General features: G+C 39.9%; 1 protein-coding gene across 4 annotated transcripts in view; it reads left to right on the top strand.

Annotated features, from left to right (window-relative positions):
- Positions 1 to 19948, top strand: part of kcnip3a (Kv channel interacting protein 3a, calsenilin) — a 43345-nt gene that overhangs the window by 20773 nt on the left and 2624 nt on the right. The window contains exons 1-7 of one of the 4 annotated variants that reach the window (XM_030418202.1): positions 5053 to 6647; positions 14263 to 14265; positions 14793 to 14917; positions 15030 to 15099; positions 16655 to 16833; positions 17161 to 17265; positions 17389 to 17451. In XM_030418202.1, coding sequence (XP_030274062.1) covers positions 6542 to 6647; positions 14263 to 14265; positions 14793 to 14917; positions 15030 to 15099; positions 16655 to 16833; positions 17161 to 17265; positions 17389 to 17451 — 651 coding nt within the window. In that variant the 5' untranslated portion in view covers positions 5053 to 6541. Of the gene's footprint in view, positions 1 to 5052; positions 6648 to 12300; positions 13051 to 14262; positions 14266 to 14792; positions 14918 to 15029; positions 15100 to 16654; positions 16834 to 17160; positions 17266 to 17388; positions 17452 to 19948 lie in introns of those variants that run through there. The other 3 variants (XM_030418201.1, XM_030418199.1, XM_030418200.1) reach the window with 3 other exon arrangements.

Below are 19948 nucleotides of genomic sequence, written 5' to 3'. Positions count from 1 at the left end.
ATATTTGAGAAGCTAAAACCTGCAAAATTCTGCTGGAAAAAAATATATTTTATTACCTATTACTATCAAAACAGTTTTAGTGTGCGATTAAAATATTTCTCCTCAGGGGTGTTAAGAAAGATGAAACAGGGGTGTTGAGACTTTTGGTTTATTGTGTGGATGTATTAAACATATTGGGAAGTTTTACAGTGGCAAGCTTCGAACATGTTTCGTAGTTTGGTTTTAAAATGCACTAGAGCCGATACAATTAATGGACTATTTTATCAAAAGAAAATTATCCGAATCTATCATCACTTAACTAATTTTTAAGAAAAATGCCATTCGTTATTTGATCGAGTTTCTCAAATGTGAATGTTACTAAAGGAAAAAACAGAAGGAATGTTGTTTTGTAAACTTTTTTGTAAAACGGTAAAGACAAAAAGATACTATGAGGTGCTATGAATGGATTTGACCATGTGCTTATAGACAACAAATCACTTTTGATTTGGCTTTGTGCTAACAGAAAGGAACAGAGACGCTTCTATGCAGGAGCTTCAGTTAGTCATTTGTTGTTTTGCAGATGACGCTGGGAAACCCTCAGACACACCTCTTCTCCTTAGAGTTTTCTGTCCAGGAATAAATGCCCCACTTAAATCATAAGTCATAAGGATTTACAGTAAATGCGGGTTGTGGTTTGTTAAAAACAAACAAATTAAGACTCAGTTGCCTTTCATAGTCCATTTCACTGCCATTTACTGCAGCAGGAGCCGTAAACACTGCAGGGAATCAGACTGTGACCACAATCAAAGGAAATTATCATAGATTTTTTTCTATAAAATTCACAATTAATCCACAAGTTTCCAGGGGAGGTTGCTGGGGAAATGATTATGAGTGATTACTTTCAGTGTTTTGCGTAGCACAAAGTCACACAAAGTATCATAACAGCTGACACATTTCCAAGGCATTGAAATTGTTAGCTAATCGGGCTAAGCAATTATGATGAAGTCATACATTTTTATGAGTTAGTGATACACCGTACCAACCACTCTAAGAAGAAGGATTCGTGTCCTATTGCCATGGGAAACACCAGTTCTGCATACCCAGAACTTATGATCTGAGTCTCATGATCAACTTTTCAAAGCTAGTTGTTTTCTGCGTTTCCGCCACGGTCTGTTGAACCACAAAGACAGGCAGGCTTATCAAGATTTTTTTGTCTGTGCCCAGACATCATTATTTGTGTGACACTGCAACCACAGTACACCTGAAGATTCGAGGTCTGCGGCTGTTGATTGTAAATGTGTCGAAGCAAAATGAGCCAAAAAAGGTTTTGCGGGTTCAGATTTGAAAAAAGAAAAAAATGGGGGAGAAACATACTGTCTTTGGATTGTGCATTATTCCCTTGTCCCTGCTGTAGAAACTTCCTCCAAAGGGCCTTAGTTCCTGAACAGGAACACAGCTACAGTGTGATATAGACTTATTTCTACATTGCCAAACCCTTCTACACTGGTGATTGTATGCAGGGAGATAATGAACGCTTGCTTTGCAGCTTTCACTGGCACACAACAGTAGGAACCTGTACAGCAGAGAGTCTATAAGAATCAGACAGGCTATACAGGAGTTAAGTCACACTTCTATGTGGACAACGATCAGAAGAGAGGAAGAGAGTGAGACAGAAATAAAGACACGTGGAGGTGTGCATTGTGTGTGATGTGAAAGGTCAGAAGCTGCACGGGGCTGTTTGATCCCTTACCTCTTTTTTATCTCTCCCTCTCACACTGTGAAGTGGTGTCACCAACTCAAACAGATTTTCAAATGTGGCCTCGGACAAAAGGCGCACACACGTGCACACACTGACGCACTGAAAAATTCTATCACTATCACCTTTTCCACAGACCCTGGTAGTCTGCGCGTGAGATTCAGGTTCTCCGGCAACAGTTTCCAGAGCCGCTGTTCACTCTGTTAGCATTGATCTCCATGACTGAGCATCCCCATCTAGTCCTTTAAAATTTGGCCCTTATCTTGTTAGACTTTGCTCTAATCCAGGATCTCAAGCGGTGTTCAGAGTTCTTCAGGGCAGCTTGTTAGCAGCGTTAGCCTCGCTTGTTGTGGTAGTTGAGCTGCATTATGGGAGCTGTGATGGCTGCTCTTTCTGTGGAGGCCAGGAGGCGCCTCTCTCGGCCCAGCTGCCTGTCTCACTGCAGCCACAGCGCAGCCAGGTACCATCGCTCAGGTAGGCACTTGTTTGGTTTCACCTCCACGTCACTGTCTGTCTCTTCATTCCCTCTTTTGTCTTCTCAGGCACCCCACCACCCTCATACTTTGTCTCTCATGCTCTCTCTCTTTTGCTTCTTCTAATCAGAGCGACTTTGTGGTCAAACTGTGTGTTTAGGTACTTTATTTGTATAAAATGATGAACAAGACCTGTAGAATATGGTGCAGCTGTAAAAACACAAGACTTGTGTTTACATTTTTCACTAATGATTTATCAAATGGAGCTGCAGCTGCAATGCTAAGAAGGCTCCTTGCACCATAATACATTTGTAATGATTGCTGATTTAACGATTATATGTAGGATGATAAAACTGACAGGAGCCATTTTGCTTCATAATGAGCTCTTTAAGTTTTGTTAATTCTTTTCATTTTAAAGAAATATTTGTGTCCAAAATACCAAAGTTATCTAATTCTTAACATTTCAGGGTCATGGGAGAAGAAGCATAATTGTAAAACGGTGTAGAGTATAGAAGCGTAAATATGAAATTGATCCTCCAAACTTATCTTTTTATATCCAGAAAATTGTTATCTTACTTCCTCACATTGGCATCGGTTGCAAAATTCAAGTATCGGTAGGGCTCTCACATTTTACCTCGCATGTTCAACTGCCTTTTCTTGTGACTCTTCCTCTTCAACTGTGGTGAAGACTGAGGTGATTTTGCTGATGTGTCCGACTGAGAGGAAACAGTCTGGGTCCTCTCTCCCTGTTTACTGACTGTTGTGTCAGCAGGCAGCGCCAAGCCTACCTTTTAAAAACCTGTTAGTGTCCTAATGGCCTGCCCAGAGGAACGACCACACACACACACGTACACACACACACGCACACACACACACACACACACACACACACACACACACACACATACAAAGACCCCACAAACTGACTACACTTGCATCAATATACAAGAAACACATTTAGATGCACATTAATAGACACAAAAGTGCACATATTCCTCCCTAGATGCATAGTGTGTTTTGTGTGTGTGTGTGTGTGTGAGTATGTGTGTGTGTGCGCGCACACGCTTTACCTCAGTGTGGAAGTCTGTCACCTGATCCACTCTCCTCCACCAAGTGGTAACTGAAATGTAAATTTGACCTTAAAGGTGATTCATCCGCTGCAGTGATGGACACCACAGGCTCTCACATATTAAAGAACAGAAGAAGTCGAGGCTGGAAATAGATCTATGGTTTCATAACCGATGGTTGATTGAGATTATTCTGGTAATGTATAAGAAGCAGAAAAAAAGAGGAGGGGAAGCTCCAGCGCCTCACCACAAAGATATTGATCTCTCTCACTCTGGCCTCCCATTTGTGTCTCCTATCTCCAACCAAGTCAATGCATTAACACACACACACACACCTCCATTCTCCACATTTTATCTTGATGCATTAGCAAGTGCAGAGTCATCAGTTATCCTCCTTTGACCTAAACACACAACCACATTCATACACACTCACACATCATAATGTTTTTCCATGTTATCTAAAGCAAACTGTTGCACGTATTCCAGGAATCGTTATAATTTGCATTAATGATAAAGTAATGCAGACATTAATAATATAGTATGCAGAGTACACGGTGGTGAGGTGGGGTGTCCCTTCTATTTGATCTGTGTGTGCAAGTTTATGTGTGCCCACAATACACATAATAATCATTTGGAGAATCTGGCAGAGGGGTGGCCACAAACCCCATCCTGGAATCTTATTGGCCACCCCTGACCCCCCGATCGGAGTCAGGGGTCATTGGTAGATTACTGAGTACTGAGGGCCCCTAAACCAGAAACTCTGCATGAAGTGACTGCTAACGTTTGTTGTTGGAAAGTTTATCAAATGCTACTGGAGGGACACAAAATTAGAAGCAAAACAACACACAAGCTGACTAAAATACCAAAAGAGGTCCAAAGTGACGAACATGCATTAAAGAATACCTAAAGATTGGCACGAAACAAGCACAGTGATGTAGAATGACTGCAAAGAGAAGTAAAGCAACCACAAAGAGATGCAAGCGAACAAAAAATGAAGCAAAACAACCACAAAGAGACATAAAACCACTACAAAGAGGCGCAAAGTGTTAAAAGAGAAGCAAACATCCCAAAGAGAAGCAAAACGGCCACAAAGAAAAGCAAAACAACCACATAAAGAGACTAAACAACTACAAAAAGACACAAAACAACCACAAAGCAACACTAAATTACCACAAAGAGAAGCATAATGGTCACAAAAAGAGACTAAATGACCATAAATACACACAAAACAATCACTAAGAGACATTAAACAATCACAAAGAGAATTGCAAAACAAACGCAAAGATGCGAAATTGCCACAAAGAGACACAAACTGACTTTGAAGAAATGCAAAATTGTCTGCTTCAGTCTGAGTGTCTTGTTCCTGTGTAGTCTGATGGTTAGATGACCTTTTACCTGTCTATGTCCAGGGGCCTGTTGTCTCGTAATCTATATATGCTGGACGTCAGACTTGGGTCCAAAATACAAGATTACTCGTTTTACAAACATGCCTGCCTTCCTGAAAGCTTTGCCACAGCTGGGACCCCCATTCAAAAAATGTCTTATTCCACCTCGATGTGAAGGAGGGACAATCTTGAGCAGGACAGAGAAAGAGGAGTCGAGCAGAGGGGGGGAGTAAGTCTGCGGTTGGCCAAAGTTATGGAATGACAGAGGGGATGGCGGGAGGAGGAGGAGGAGGAGGCAGCAATCCCCGGGGCGCAAAAGCGAATCAGATGGGCGAGCGGAGAAAAAGGAGGAGTGCCGAGGAGTAAGGAGAGACCACAAGATGGGCAGAATGGGTGGAAGGATTTGGGTGGACAGGGCACTTCAGTTTTTAACCTCTGTCAGAGTGAGCGCTCACTAAGTGAGTCGAGGGAGGAGAAGTTGCAACGAGAAGCAGCAACAGATAAAACTGAGGAAGCTGCGGAGAAAGAGGGGAGTGATGGAAAAGTATGTGCGGAGGAGGTAGACACTGGGGGAGGAGGTTTCACTCAACCCACAGCTCCTCTCAGTTTCTCAGGATTTCCCTCCCTGGACGTTGCTGCTGCTGCTGCTGCCACTGCTGCCGCTGCTGCCGCTGCTGCTCTAAGTGCCTTCTTCTCATGGGCCATATTCTTCCATATCAGGAGCTGGATTTGGACAAACAGTGAAGTGGACTGAATCGGACGAGACAGCGATGCAGAACCCAAAGTTAACTATTTGCGATTGAATGAAGTTTGTGCTGAAAAGGTGTTTGTCGGACCTGAGGATTACTGAGAGACATAAAAGCAGAAATAGTGGTTAACTTGCTGATTTAGAAGCATCACTCGTCCTATAAGTAGATGCCTGATCGATGCTTTTAATTATTTGGACAGTGCAGCCTTATACTACCCAGTTTCACTTTGCATGAAATTCAGTTGTTGATCCTGACAGGTTCTTCTCAGAAGATTATCTCATCCTGAATATTGTGAGCGGATTCCACTGAGACTAGAAGGTCCGATTGTCCGTTAAAAGCATGTTTTTGTTCCAGTGATGAGGTTTCGGAAATTGCTTGTGTGGTCAGCGCACATAATGGGGTAATTTATTTCTAATCGCTATTGTTGTTTTCGCAGTTTTAAGGCAATGGAAGATGAGAAGACTTTGGTATTTCATGTTCTGTTCTGTGATAATCTGTCAGTTGTATTCAGCTGGACTTTCTCCCACCTAATGGGTGCAAAATCATGAAAATGGACACAGAGGCTGTACTGAATTCTTTGCTTATCCCAAAAGACATTTTCATCTAAGACCAAAATGTGAATTATGAGCCTAAACTATGACGTGACGACTGATAATAGCTGTTTGGATTAAGAGGGTGAGCAGTAACTCGTGTCTTTGCCATTCTGAGCTCCCAAGAGTGCGTGCAGGAGGAAATTCTGGAAAGTGACTCTAAACGTCTCGTTTAATGCACTGTAATAAATGACTTGTGACACAACCCCCATTTTCCCTCATGGGTCTAGAGAGGGAGGTTTTCCATATATGTCGGCGTCCACATATTTTCCACTTCAGCATCAGTGTTGACATTGGAGCAGCCTTCGTCCAGCTCACTGGCCTGGCTCTCATGCTGTCTCCCGGGCCTGGAAAAACAAACCCATGCTTTCAGCCACCGACCAGACTGATCCCTGATTGCTTCTGTTGAAAACACTTGTTGTTGACTCACCGAGCCCAGCTTTACTCGGGTCGTCCAGACTTCCTTTATCGCCTCTCTCCTCGGGGCCAGGCCTCGTCGTGTTGGCTTGGCCCTGAGTGGGCTCCCCCCCCGTCCTGAAGTCATGGCGATCCAGGGCATGGAGCTGTTTGCCATCGGCGTGGTCATCATCCTGTTCATGGCAGTTCTCAAGCAGTTTGGCATCTTGGAGCCCATGTCCTCATTTGAAGGTAAGGGTCCACCTGGGGCCCCTCTACTGGCTGACAGATACCGGAGGTTTCGTGCTTCTTTTAACTACGGCATGACTTTACCTGTCTGGTCACTCACTGCGTCAGTGGGTAACACCCTTATTTAACATTTAGCCTCACGTGTAAGCACTTCACAGACATGTATTAAATGGTTTATAACTAATTATAATGTGGTCATACACACAGGTATGTGTTTCACATTAGTCAACATTTAAGCCGTTTGTTGAAAAAAAAAAAAAAATACCCAAAAGTCATACTTGAAAGTCTTAAAGTATCTCATATTATATGTACTTAAGTGTCAGAAGTAAAGTAAATATAAACTATTTACAGAATAGATATATAGGGTCAACCAAGTATTATTTTTAATGATTGCTGATAAGATAAATGTATTCAGTAATGCGCTGCTTTGGGTCTGATGAGAATATAATCTGTAAAGTAACTAGTAAGTAACTATCAAATTAATGTAGGGAGTGAGTAAAGAGTAGGACTTTCACCTCTCAAATAAAGTGCAGTAGAAGTATAAAGTAGCAGTACTTGAAAAATTATACTTGAGTTAATGTACTCAGTTACTTTCCAACATTGGTCATCTTTCATATGCAGAATTTATCAACAATTAGGTTTTAACATTTCTAATAAAGACATATTTTATGTTATAAAAAAGTTTTTCCGTGTGCTCATTCGTTATTTATTTATATAACAACTTCCACAGGATTAGTTAGTTACATTAATAAATATCTAAATCTTCTTACAACTACACCACAGTCTACTATAAACTATTTATGTACTGCTTGTCAGTGTGAGATAGAGAGATGTGGGCTGGTCAGGGTTCAAGTTAAGTGTTTTATCTAATAAACTCTAGTTTTATAAACGTGTGAGCTCAACTACAAATGTATAAAATCCCGACTTAATGCTGGAGCATTTCCTAATTTGGTTATAAACAGAGTTTCTTTAAAAGTCAGGAATATTCTAATCCTTTTTAAGATAAATAAACCCCTGAAAAATCTGTTGGATTATCTGGAAAGAAGCCTACCGATGCAAACCCAGATTCTTGTTTGGATATATCCTGCTGTACTATAAGAGTGACCCGTCATCCATTAAACACAGCTGGTGGTATTTATGCAACCATTTGCCAAGACTCTATCATTTGTTTCCAAAAAGGAGAACCAAAAGAATATTCCAACATTAAATGAAGGACAGTACCTGCTCCATTTTTACACTTCTTATACTAATTATCATCCATTAGTCACATAATTGTCATTTTTAAGAACTTTTAAACTGATCACACTGTTAACCACCTGGTTTTCACATTAAAATATCACAGCATTGTTGTAGATTTAACTATCCAGTGGCTTATTAAGTAGTTGAAATTTGCTCCAGCTTCACCAGATACAGCCATTAACATAACGCTTAAATAATAATATGTCAGGTATTATAGCAACCTAATAATATATGTATGATTACAATCATTTAATCTAACATTCTGACATGCCTGGTGTTTACTTAAGATACTATTATTTGTCCCCTAATTTAAATACATTTCATTTATATAAAGTACTACACCATTGAAAATAAAAGTGAGTCGTAACATACACTTTATACGGGTAATCAATAAAACAGAAATGGAGCGACATGGTTTTAAAGTTGTAATGGCTAATTTAACATCCGACCAAGGGACAACATGTGAAAATTGCCTTTCAGCTAACACTTGTACATTTACAGTCATTTCAATCAATTTAAACGGTAAAAAGAAAAGTATTATTAATAATAATGATAATTGAGTAAATAAAGAGTCACCAAGGTGTTAATGTGTTTATGTTGACCTTGTTATCTCAGTGTAGCTGGTCAGGAGTCATCTTCTCCCCGTCAGCTCTATGTCATAAAACAATAATAAAAACCTAGAAAATAAAATGGAAATATGCATGAACAGAACTAAACCACACTATGCTATAGCTACAGAGCTTTTTTCTGATGTATTGAAGTTTGATATTTGAAAGTTTTGCACTATCCGTAAATCGATGAATGGCATCAAAGTGGGAAAAGGTTAAAGGGATGTTTATTTTGCCTACTAAGACAGATACCATAAAACCTTGATGGGGCAACAGATGTGTACATTTGGGACTGTAAAAGAGCCATCGGATACTTCTCTTTGAATGATGCAGCGCCCTTTGATGAGCGTTTTGGGCTAAAGTCCAGCCAGTCAGAGTGCCCCGCCGTCAGTGTGCCAAGACAATTACAGCAGGAAGGCTCCAGTCGGCACATTAGTGCCTCTTGTATGGCTCGGCATCATGAGTAATAAATTCAACAAAAACACCAGTAATGTTCTTTCATTATTTATCACTCCTCTCTATCGCTACGATCTTCAATTCCTCCAATAGTCCTTCCTCCACCTCCTCCTCCTCCCTCTGTGGCAGGGCCTACACCCCAGTCTAGCATTACTTCGCATCAATTATACATGCAGTATCGAACAGGCTTTCTCTGAGGCCGCCTAAATATGGAGTCTGGAGTACTCCTCCAGGACCCTGAAGGACACTGGCCATCCCTCACTAGCCTCCGAAATGCTCAGCATGTGTCTTCATCCTGATTCCTGCCACTTCATTACTTCATCGCCTCCTCAGCAGGACTGAACTGCAGAGTCATTAACTCATCTACCCGAGCTTCCCTTTCGTCAACCTAAACATATTTAACATATTTAACTATTTTTCATTTCACATACATCCCCCTGTCTTGATGTAGGGAAATGGGGGGGTCTGGCGGTCGTACGTTTTCAGGGCTCAGAAGTCCACATGTTGCTACTCATTGATTAGCTCTGTGGGAAATAGACTCCTAATGCGGTCTGCTAAAAATATCAACTTTGTGAAGATCACAGTTGTTATCGAGATCCTCACTGAAGTGCTGATTCAGGTCTGCAGTCATTCAAGAGTTTTCGAATCTTTCCACCTATATCATGGCATTTGACTTTGTACTTTTTGTTTTCTTTTCAAAGGTTATTCTTCAGGATGTAATAGTGAGATTTTTGCAAGTGATTCACTTGTAGCTCAAGGCCGTAGCTCTAACAGGAGGCACTGGGGTCATGTCCTAATATATTTCTGGGTCTTTGACAGGTTCAATGACATGAAGAAGAGTTTACCTTCTACAAACAGAGGCCATCTTGCAATTGGATCACACCATCCATTAACATGACTGTCAACATGACTGTCAACACTGTCAGTCTTCTTTCTCATGACAGCTCAGAAGTCATTACTACAGTGATCAGTACTCTTCGGTCAGACATCAACCATCTGACTTGACCTTCATTTTGATCCCAGTTACACAGGTGTACAGGAAAGGAAGAGTATTCTCAAATTCAAGAACCACCAAAAGCTGCGATATAAAAATAGCTAAACAGTTATCAACATAGTTGCCAATTAGTCGTCAGTCGCACCAACTGGCTTAATGGTGAATTGAATAATTTACTCATTGTTTCAGCTCTATATCTTCAGTTATCCACGAGTTAAGTCTGATAATATTTAGAATAAATATCTTAAAATGTGAATGTTTATTAAGCAATATTAAACTTAAGGTGATAAAGAAAGACATACATCTTTTTAGACTATATTGAAATCATTAAAACAGCATTTGGAGTTTGATAGGTGAAGTTGGACTAAAATTTAGTTGTTTTAAAATGCCTAAAAGTAATTATCAAAGCTCCTCTTACTCAGTGATCTGATGGCTGTTGTCTTTTCATTTATTCTGGACTCTTTAATGAGCCATCAGGAGAAGATGCAGTTTACAGAATTTGTGAATTATTTATTTTCTGTGGAACAAACACATGTTATAAATAATAACTCATTATTATTATTATTAAGTGTTTTTTTTATAAGTAATAAGTCATACCTTGAGGGGATCTTTGATTTTCCACATCTAGCATGAGCTGTACATTAGAAGTTCTCCATCAATCAGCGGACCCATGAGGTCTGGTAGCTTATTTGTTGCATTATTTATATCATCAGCAATCACAGATTGTTGTTGCTTCACTACAAATGCACGCAGTGACACTCCTTGTTTGTTTGTGTATGTGTGAACTTGTGTTCGTCCACATACAGTACATGTTTGTGTGCATGTTTAAAATCCAGTAAAACTATCTGATATAAAAACAAACCCGCTGGCCTCTGATTGTTGTTTCAGTCCCATCCTCTCTGCTCTGAGGTCGATTTTGGGTTCGGTCCAACTTAGTCCTATTTTTGGGCTGACATCTGATGCCAGAGGTAGCCTTGTCTATAGAGATGTATATGAGCCCTATTCTGAGAACTCTGTGATACCAATATCTGTTATTTTTACTCCACATCTGAGTCTCGTGCAGGACATTTTAGTGGCGAATTACATCAGTATACTGTAAAGAAATAGGGTAGGGAATTCATTTAACAAGATGGCATTTTACATTTGTACAGTCACGATGATAGAAACGCCCAATCGTTAATTTTCCATTTGCAAAAGCTCAGTTACAGAGCTAAGATTACAAATTATTTATGACTATTTGAAAAATAGAAAACACAGAAAGCTGAATTCACATGAAAACAAAAGGACAAGATCCCTCGCTATCCTCCCCCTGGGTTACAAGATAATGGCATCAATATGAAATCTATTCAACCTGAGATAAACTCTCTTTTTTTATCACCTTTGTTGGCACAGTTTGCAATTGTGTGCGTCACGGGAGTGCAGGGGAATGGCAACAAGGGAGGGACCCATGTGTAGAGGCAGTAAAGGCTGGCAGCAGGCAGGCATGGGGTACAGGTATACCTCCACCACACTCGATAGCCCTGTTTCACTGTCTAACCATCGTTTTTGCTCACCAGATCGTGGATCTGCATCAGATTGTATTCACTTTTAGCTACCAGCCACCTAAATACACCTGATTTTTCATCAAGATCTGTGTATTATTCCCTGAGAAATTAGTGAAAATGTTGAAAATATCTTGCTGGATCTGTCCCTTTATCGGGATCAACAGGAAAAGTGGCTGGTGTCTATTCTGGGCTGAGACCCAGCCTCCATCCAAATTTTGTGGAAATCTATTGAGTTGGTTAAATACTGCAAGAGTGATGATAGAAAGTGAAAACAGGTGAGAGAGTGGGAGGGAAGGTCAGGTTACTGCAGGGCAGGAGGGACTGGCTGCATTTTTCTGAGAAAAAGAAAGACAATTTGCATGAAGAGGTTTTGAGAATTGGGAATGTGTCTGGGCATGTGGACAGAGAGGACATGGGTTGTGATTGTACTTCACACAATGAATGAGAGGCTAATTCTGCAATTCATGCAAAGCAATTTAATTGTCAATAGAAAAAGAAAGAAGAATTTTCACATCTGAACATCATTGTTTTACTAAGACGATCATTTTGTAATCAAAGCAAAATGTCTGTACCTGCACGTTCTCTGTTTCAGTTGTTCCATTAGTCTCCACTAGAGGGAGCTCATTGTCTCCCTTTATTATATGATTATGAGTGTTTGACACAGTATTAAATCTGTGTTATGGACCCCAGGAGAGACATGGGGAACAATTAGAAAGTGGATCACATAGCTGACTGGGAAAATGAGATTCAGGGCACCTGTTGACCTTCGTCACCATGCTCTCTGATTCCTTAAAGGCAGGCCTTAATTAGCAGACAATAAGATGTGAGGTGGAGAGAGGAAAGAGAGGAGAGCATCAGTGATTCAGTCAGTGAAGGATTTTGTGACACATATGATCTGTGGACAGTTGTTGGATGTTTTTTTTTTTGTTTTTTTTATTTGAGTTTTGTCACCAGCTGAAGGAATCCCAAACCAGCTGTATGCTTGTGCCAAACATGTGAGAGTATCAGAGGTTTCTCCTCATCTGATTGGATTTATCATGGATTAACGTCGTGGTCTAGATTTTTTCTCACTCTCTCTCTTTTTTTTTTTTTTTTTTAGAGATATTTCTACTGCAATAATCTGATCCAGTCGATCTTAATAAAGGAGTTGGACGATCAGACCCTGCTCTTAGTTGTGGAGAACGTCGTGAAAGATCCATTAGTCAATAAAAAAAAACAGGAGGGAAGAGCTAAATTGAGTGACTGCAGGGGGAAAAAAGTTGCGACAGAATAAGAGTGATGAGTGAGTGACACTGTTTCAGAGACTGGACGCGGTAAAGAAGACGAGCAGAGAGAGGGAGGCTTGAAAGAGGCTGATGGATTGATAGAAAGGTGGATAGAAAGTCCAAGAATGTAGTAATAGGGGAAAACAAAGAGAGGGATCGTGGAGGAAAAGCAAGAAGACGAGGGGAAGATGAGCGTGAGGTGGGAGACGGAAGGACTGCAGACAGTTGGCATCGTCTGCCTGGTGATCATGTTCCTCAAACTGATGCACCTGCTGGGCCTGATCGACATCACTGAGACCGGTGAGGCAACCTGGGAGAGGGGCAGTGAGGAGAAGGAGGAGGAGGAGGAGGAGGAAGAGGAGGAGGACGGCACTGAGCGAGGAGGCTGGAGAGATTGTTTTTTTACTTTTAATTCACTTGTAGGCATTTGTGAATGTTTGACTCTGAGTGTGAATAGTTTTAAATCATGAGAGGAGTAGATATAGTTGTGAGGTGCACAAAAAGATGAGACAAGTACAAAGGTTGTAAATAATAACGGCATTTTTTAGTTGCTGGAACACTTCAGAGACTTTAAATGAAAAGGCTGGTAATGTTTGACAATTTGTCATAGTCAGCAAATCCCCAAATCAACTATGTGTTACGCCTTCCCTCAGTACTTCTTGACTGGCCCAGCCTGTCTGTGGATCTCAGTCCAAGAAAAAGACGCACATCTTTAAAACTGGGTCATAGAAATACAGTTTCCTCTTTGTTTAGAAAAAAAGCGCAACAAATTCTTAAAACGGTTGGTTACTCCAATTACATTATACAGTATTTACCAGTATATGCCATACCAGATGGCACATTAACCGTCTGGTTATGGTTAGGAAAACATCATGGCCAAAAACATTTTGACAAGAAACATCTGTTTTGGTTGTCACATGTGCCTGGAGACAATAACTCCGATACAACATGAAACAGCATCATGTGTATAAATGCAAGTATTTTGACAAAGAGAGCTCTGAAACAAAAGCTGGACTTTGGATTGAAATAGGACTTTTTTTATGCAAAACTACTATTGCCAAAGTCAAGAATCAACTTTTATGCTCAAGGACAAAACACTGTTCAGTCATCAGTTATGACATTTGATGAAGGACGTACTTTTGATTTTATGAATGGGTGTACTCGTCTGGTGGTCAGAGGTTGTGTTTTAATTGAACCCTAAAGAATCGATCCAGTATCACACAAGAGTGGATCACCTCTCCTGTCTGTGGTTTCGGTTTATGTTTCACAGCATATTATGTCACTGCTTCTGGATGTTTAATCAGAATATAGCTGGAGTGTTTTTCCTCCCCACTGCTCAGCTCAGCTCCCGTTGTATACAAACCTGACATGACTTGTTTTCTTTGTTTTTTTTTCTTCCTCTTGCTATCGCTCTCTCACTTTTCTCCATTTACTCTCTTTCACTCCATCTTGATTTCAACACCCCTCCTCCTCCTCCTCCTCCTCCTCCTCCTCTGTCCTCTCTATCTAAAGATGGTGAGTATGGTAACAGTTGAAAAAAAACTCCCCTCCCCTATTCATTTTATTTTTCCCAGTCGTGCAGTGCTTTCTCTCAGTGTGTGTGAACTGGTAACAGATAATACTGCAACACTTAATCTGTGTGAGTACAAACTAACTTTGATTGAGTTTCTCAAATTCACTCTCTTCTTTTATTAAAAAAGAGCAGATAAAAACTTTTTAGTGACTTTCCCGCCATGAAGAAAGTACCTCCTCTTCTTTTTTTACTCCCTCATTCGCCTGACTTTTTGCTAATTTTATTTCTTAAACTCGCACGTTTCCCCCTCTTGCTCTACAACAAATGCCTCCCCGTTGAAAGTGTGATCCCACCCCTCCCTGAATGTTGACCTGCATCCACACACTCAATGTCTGCCCCCATCCTCCCCCTTTCTCTCTGCATCTTTCCCTCTCCCTGCGTATCCTCTCTCTCTATTTCTTTCTTTTCTCTCTCTTACTGTCTATCTATCCATCCCCTTCCTCTCGCTGTCTGTCTCTTTCTCCCACAGACAGCAGCGACAGTGATCTGGAGCTGTCGACAGTGCGTCACCAGCCGGAGGGGCTGGACCAGCTGCAGGCTCAGACCAAATTCACCAGGAAGGAGCTCCAGTCTCTCTATCGAGGCTTCAAGAACGTACGTCCGTCTGCTCAGACCTCCTTCTTTGCTCTGACTCCATTACAATGCTTTATATAGACTTGAATTATTCTGATATATGCGCCTTTCTTTGCCTCCCTCTCTTGAGCAGGAGTGTCCCAGTGGAATGGTTGATGAGGAGACATTCAAGACGATCTATTCTCAGTTCTTTCCCCAAGGAGGTTAGACGTTTAAAACAATTTCTCCTCTCCTGTCCTTTCTTATTAGGGACTGTGCGGAAATTATTATGTGGGGAGGCTGGTTTATTTTTTTCTCTTTGCTGAACTGAAGTTGGGCCAAAGTATTCGAGAGGGTCTTCAATTTATCCATGGCCCAGATTTTTTTTCCTTTTCCTTTTGAGATTTACATTAAAACAAAGAATATTTTGTAGATAAATAAGGTCAAAAATGAAGAATATGATTACAGAATCTTTCCTTAACCCTCGGAGACTGAGAGCAACTTTTGTATTAATTGTTTTTCCTATCATATTCTCACAGTCATCAAATGCCATACATCATTTTATTCTGGAGAATCTTAAGTTTGAAGTCCCAATTTTACAATTGCATTGCCTTATATTGTTAAATTTACCAGAACTCAGACTGAACCTCAGGAAGTTTTTTTTATTTAAAAAGATGTACTTGGATGTTTTAGACTTCCATATGCATTTTTTCTCTTCATCTGACCTTTCCTAAGAAAGTTACAGCCATTTATTATATGATATTATCCTCCACGTTTTTCAGTGGAAAAAATGTGTTATCCTATATTTCATTTACTGACCGTGTAGATCTGTCCAAAAAGGTTCAGAGACTAAAAGCATAGCAGAAGACATTGAAGCAAAAGTAATTTTTTTCTAAGAAATACATTATCCATTGAACATGAATAATAAAAATAGCTATGAAGCAACGCTGCAGAACTTGATGGTGTAATAATGTTCACTATGGAGCCAGTGAGCAGCTGAGAAACTCTACATTACATGAGTCTTTAGAGCATTTGGATAGGATGAGCCCTTCGAAAGCTATTAAACATTTAAGACCCATAGCTGATTTTAGCCACCGACAGCTGTCTAAGTTTCAACTGAAATTGTTACAAATAAAGTCCTTCATTTAAAATTACATAAGTGAATGTACAGACGTGTGAGCCGAATGTGCTTCAAATATCACAAGTAAAAGTATTGTTGAATGCCCACTTTGTTCTGTTATATATGGATTAGTATTGAAATAATGTAACTGATATGTTCATGTATAAGTACATTCCAGTCATTGCTGATGGATGTGTAGCTAATTTTTAACAACTTAATGCCTGAAACTACATCTTATAGTCGCTGCACTAGAATGAAGAGAAATGAAACATAATTTCAGAAGAAAGTTGTAATGAGTTGATTTGATATTCAATTTATTAACTTTGTGAAAACAATAGATGTTGATCCTAATAGTTATATTGCATTATCATCATTATCTCTCTAATCAGTGACTTATTGCTTTCACTGCCGTCATGTTCCCTTTTTTCCTGTATAACATAAGTACAATAAAGTTAAATGTATCATAAAGAGTTAATCTACAATATAATGCATACTTAGCACTACTCGACCCGTTTCCCTAACATGAAAATATGGTGCTGAAGTCCCCTGTGTCATACATAAGGTCCAAACCTCCTCCCCACCCCAATCATTTTCCTTTGCTGCTTTGACTGTCATGTACTGTTCACTCAATTAATGAACCCCACTCCTTTTGTCTACAGATGCAACCACCTACGCTCACTTCCTGTTCAACGCATTTGACATTGACAGAAACGGTTCAATCCGCTTTGAGGACTTCGTCATCGGTCTGTCTGTGTTGCTCAGGGGTTCGGTCACAGAAAAGCTCAACTGGGCCTTTAACCTTTACGACATTAATAAGGACGGCTACATCACCAAAGAGGTGTGTGTGGGTTAAAATGTAGATAAAGTAAAGTTGATCATCTATGTGTCATATGTGATATCTTCATCACATATATTTTGAAAAAACCAGAGAAATTATGAACCTTACCATTACACTCTGGATTTTCTAATTATGTTCCGAAGAATGTAGTATTTGCGCTATGAAACGCAATTACATGTCAAACCAGCATGATTTACTCTCTGATTAAATTACGTCAAGTTTTGTTCACTATGTTATAGTTAAGCTTTGTAAACTAAGATTTAGCAACACGAAATAATGAGTCATTGTTTTTAATCTTTGACTTTGCTTCTGTCCTCTTGTCTTCAGGAGATGCTGGCGATTATGAAGTCAATCTATGACATGATGGGGCGGTACACCTACCCCTGTGTACGAGATGAAGCCCCCTATGAACACGTGGACAAGTTCTTCCAGGTTGAAATGCGCACAAATAAACACACATGTACACTGGCCTCTGTTATATTCTATTCAAATCAAGGCTACAAATGACCTCACTAATGTGAAATTTCTCTCTGTTTTGTGGATTTTTTCCTACAGAAAATGGATAAAAACCGAGATGGTGTCGTGACCATTGAAGAGTTCATTGAGACCTGTCAGAAGGTGACTTTCTTACCCACTGCCACATGACAGTTACTCAGTAATACAAAAACAGTTTTGTACAACAAGACAAGGATCAGTGATGTCACTGGTTAATCAAACAATGACTAAGATTATTCCCGTCCACACGTACGCAGTAAAGCATCACTCATGTTTTTGAGATATGCTTCACTTTCCCATCTCCTTCTTTAATTATTTCCACAACCTCCCTCTTCTGTTATTTTCCTCTCTGTTTTCCATCACCTCTTATTCACATGATCAATGTGTCATTTTCAAACAAACCTCCTTCCTTTATTAACACTTGACATCCATGCAGTCATGCTCATATTATTGTCAGACTAATAATTGTTTTGTACCTCTGCAAAACCAACAATCACTGAACGAATATGAGGAAAAGACACACAAGATTTGGTGGTTGGGGATGTTAACCTCACTCTTCTGTTACTCTACTTTTCTTCTATAGGAGGAGAGGTAACGGATTTAAAGTACTTTTAAGACAAAGTTGACCACAGTATAGGAGTATTGTATGTATCACATCAACCCAAAAACAGTGCATTTATCTGTTTCTGATGTGTCATGCTCTCCACTGTGGAGCCAGCGGCAAAACCCGACCTACTCTCAGGGTCACTGAACTACTGCAGCTGAACCGCATATAACCCAAACCACAAGAGTCTGGAGTCGGTTCATAACAGTAAAATACAATATTAAAAGAACCTCAAACTATGTATTATGCACAAAGTCTATTTTCATGTTGAAATGTTTTGCCTCATTAAATTAAACTGTTGTTTTGTTCGGCTAAAGACTGTTCCACAGTCAAGCTCCGTGTTCAGGCTCCATCTGCAGTTGTTTTTAGAGAATTTATGTTGAATTGCCACTGTTAGTTATTTCATTTCATTTTACATGTATTCAGCATTTTTTTTATCAGCCACTTATGCACACATTTATAGTTATGTGAAAAATGAGACTTTTCCCGTCTCTCTTGATTGCCAAACAAGCCTGTGGATGAAGTGTTTAAATTGTTTAATCCTGCTGGAGTGTGGATTTCTTTGTGAAAGGCCGGGGTCAGATTTTCCATGATAGTCTAAAAGATGTGACTTTATGCACATTCTCGAGTCCCTCATCTCATTGCCTGTCTCCGCTCTACTAACAGAGAGCAACAGTAGCTAACATCAGAAATTGAGTCAGCTAACATAAACTAAAGACCTGCTTTCAGCACAACACGACACACCGGTATGCCCACCAGGATTTTCTCTATGCTTTCCAGAAAGTGAACGGTGATGCATACACAAATGTTCTTTAAATTCACAGTTTCACAATATATTTACAATAATAGTTGCTTTTTCAGTTAGGGATGCATGAGTTATTTGGTTTAATAAGCTGTTTTAAATTTAGATATGGCACAAAAGAGTTCTGTTCTTAGATTTATACTTGAATTTAGTCAAAAGATAATTTACGATGATGTTCTTAGGTTCAATCCATAAGAAAATGAGTTGAAAAACTTTACTTAAGCAGGTTCTAAGAAAAGCCTTAGCATTAGTAAATTACGCACCTGTGATCTGTAAATCTCAAATCTACTTAAACTGACAGCGCCTGCCTTGTGGTTTCCCCTTATATAATGTCAACACAGATGAGCGTTGAGTCAGGAATTGCTATTGACCAAAAGGGGAAAGCAAACCTTTTAGAAAATGAGATCAAGGCGATGGTAGAGGAGACTGAAGCCAGAAAACACAATGTGTTTTCTGGCTTTAGTCTCCTCTACCATCGCCTTGATCTCTTTGAACCTGCTATTTAGCAGCCAAATAGCAGGTGGACAAACAAAGCCAAACATGCAGCTTGGAAGTGTGTCACCAATACACATTGTTCATAAAGCTCAGGCAAAGTTCACAACAGGCTTGGATGAATATGCATCCCAAACTGCACTACCCCTACATAACCAGCAGGAAAATCACCTAAGTCAATTTTAGACTTCGCGCAGAGATTAGACCATTTCCACGTCACAGTAATGTTTAATAAATAAGCACTTAAAGGTGGTATTCTGCTCAAATCATACATAACATCAGAACTGATTGCGAGTCTGTTTTATAAATGAGGCCGTTGAGCTACACCACTGTTGTTCACCCTGAGGCCAGTGACAACATCACTAAAGACATGTTTTATGTGCTTTCTCCCAGACTGGAACTGAAAAACAAAAACATGTCATTACAGTTCACGAAGCTGTAAAATGCTAATTGATATTTATGGACTGCTGCAGAGGCATTTACCTCCCAGTGTAAACAGAGGGTGTTGGCAAAACTCTCCACACGTGTTGGAAAAATATTATCTGTGAGGAAAGCAGACGATATAATGGGACAAATATTTGACTTTTGTCCCCTTGTTGTAAATATAATGTGCAAGCCGTTAGGAGACTTTTTCCCCAACTTCATAAATACTTGAACTTGGAGATTAAACTATGTGGGCTGACTCATGTAGTGTTTGGTTGTCCTGTAAACATCAATGGAGC

Source organism: Sparus aurata, chromosome 5 (genome assembly GCF_900880675.1).
Source record: "Sparus aurata chromosome 5, fSpaAur1.1, whole genome shotgun sequence".
NCBI classification, from domain to species: domain Eukaryota; kingdom Metazoa; phylum Chordata; class Actinopteri; order Spariformes; family Sparidae; genus Sparus; species Sparus aurata.
Note: the sequence above shows the minus strand (reverse complement) of the source record. Positions and strands in the feature narration are given on the sequence as shown.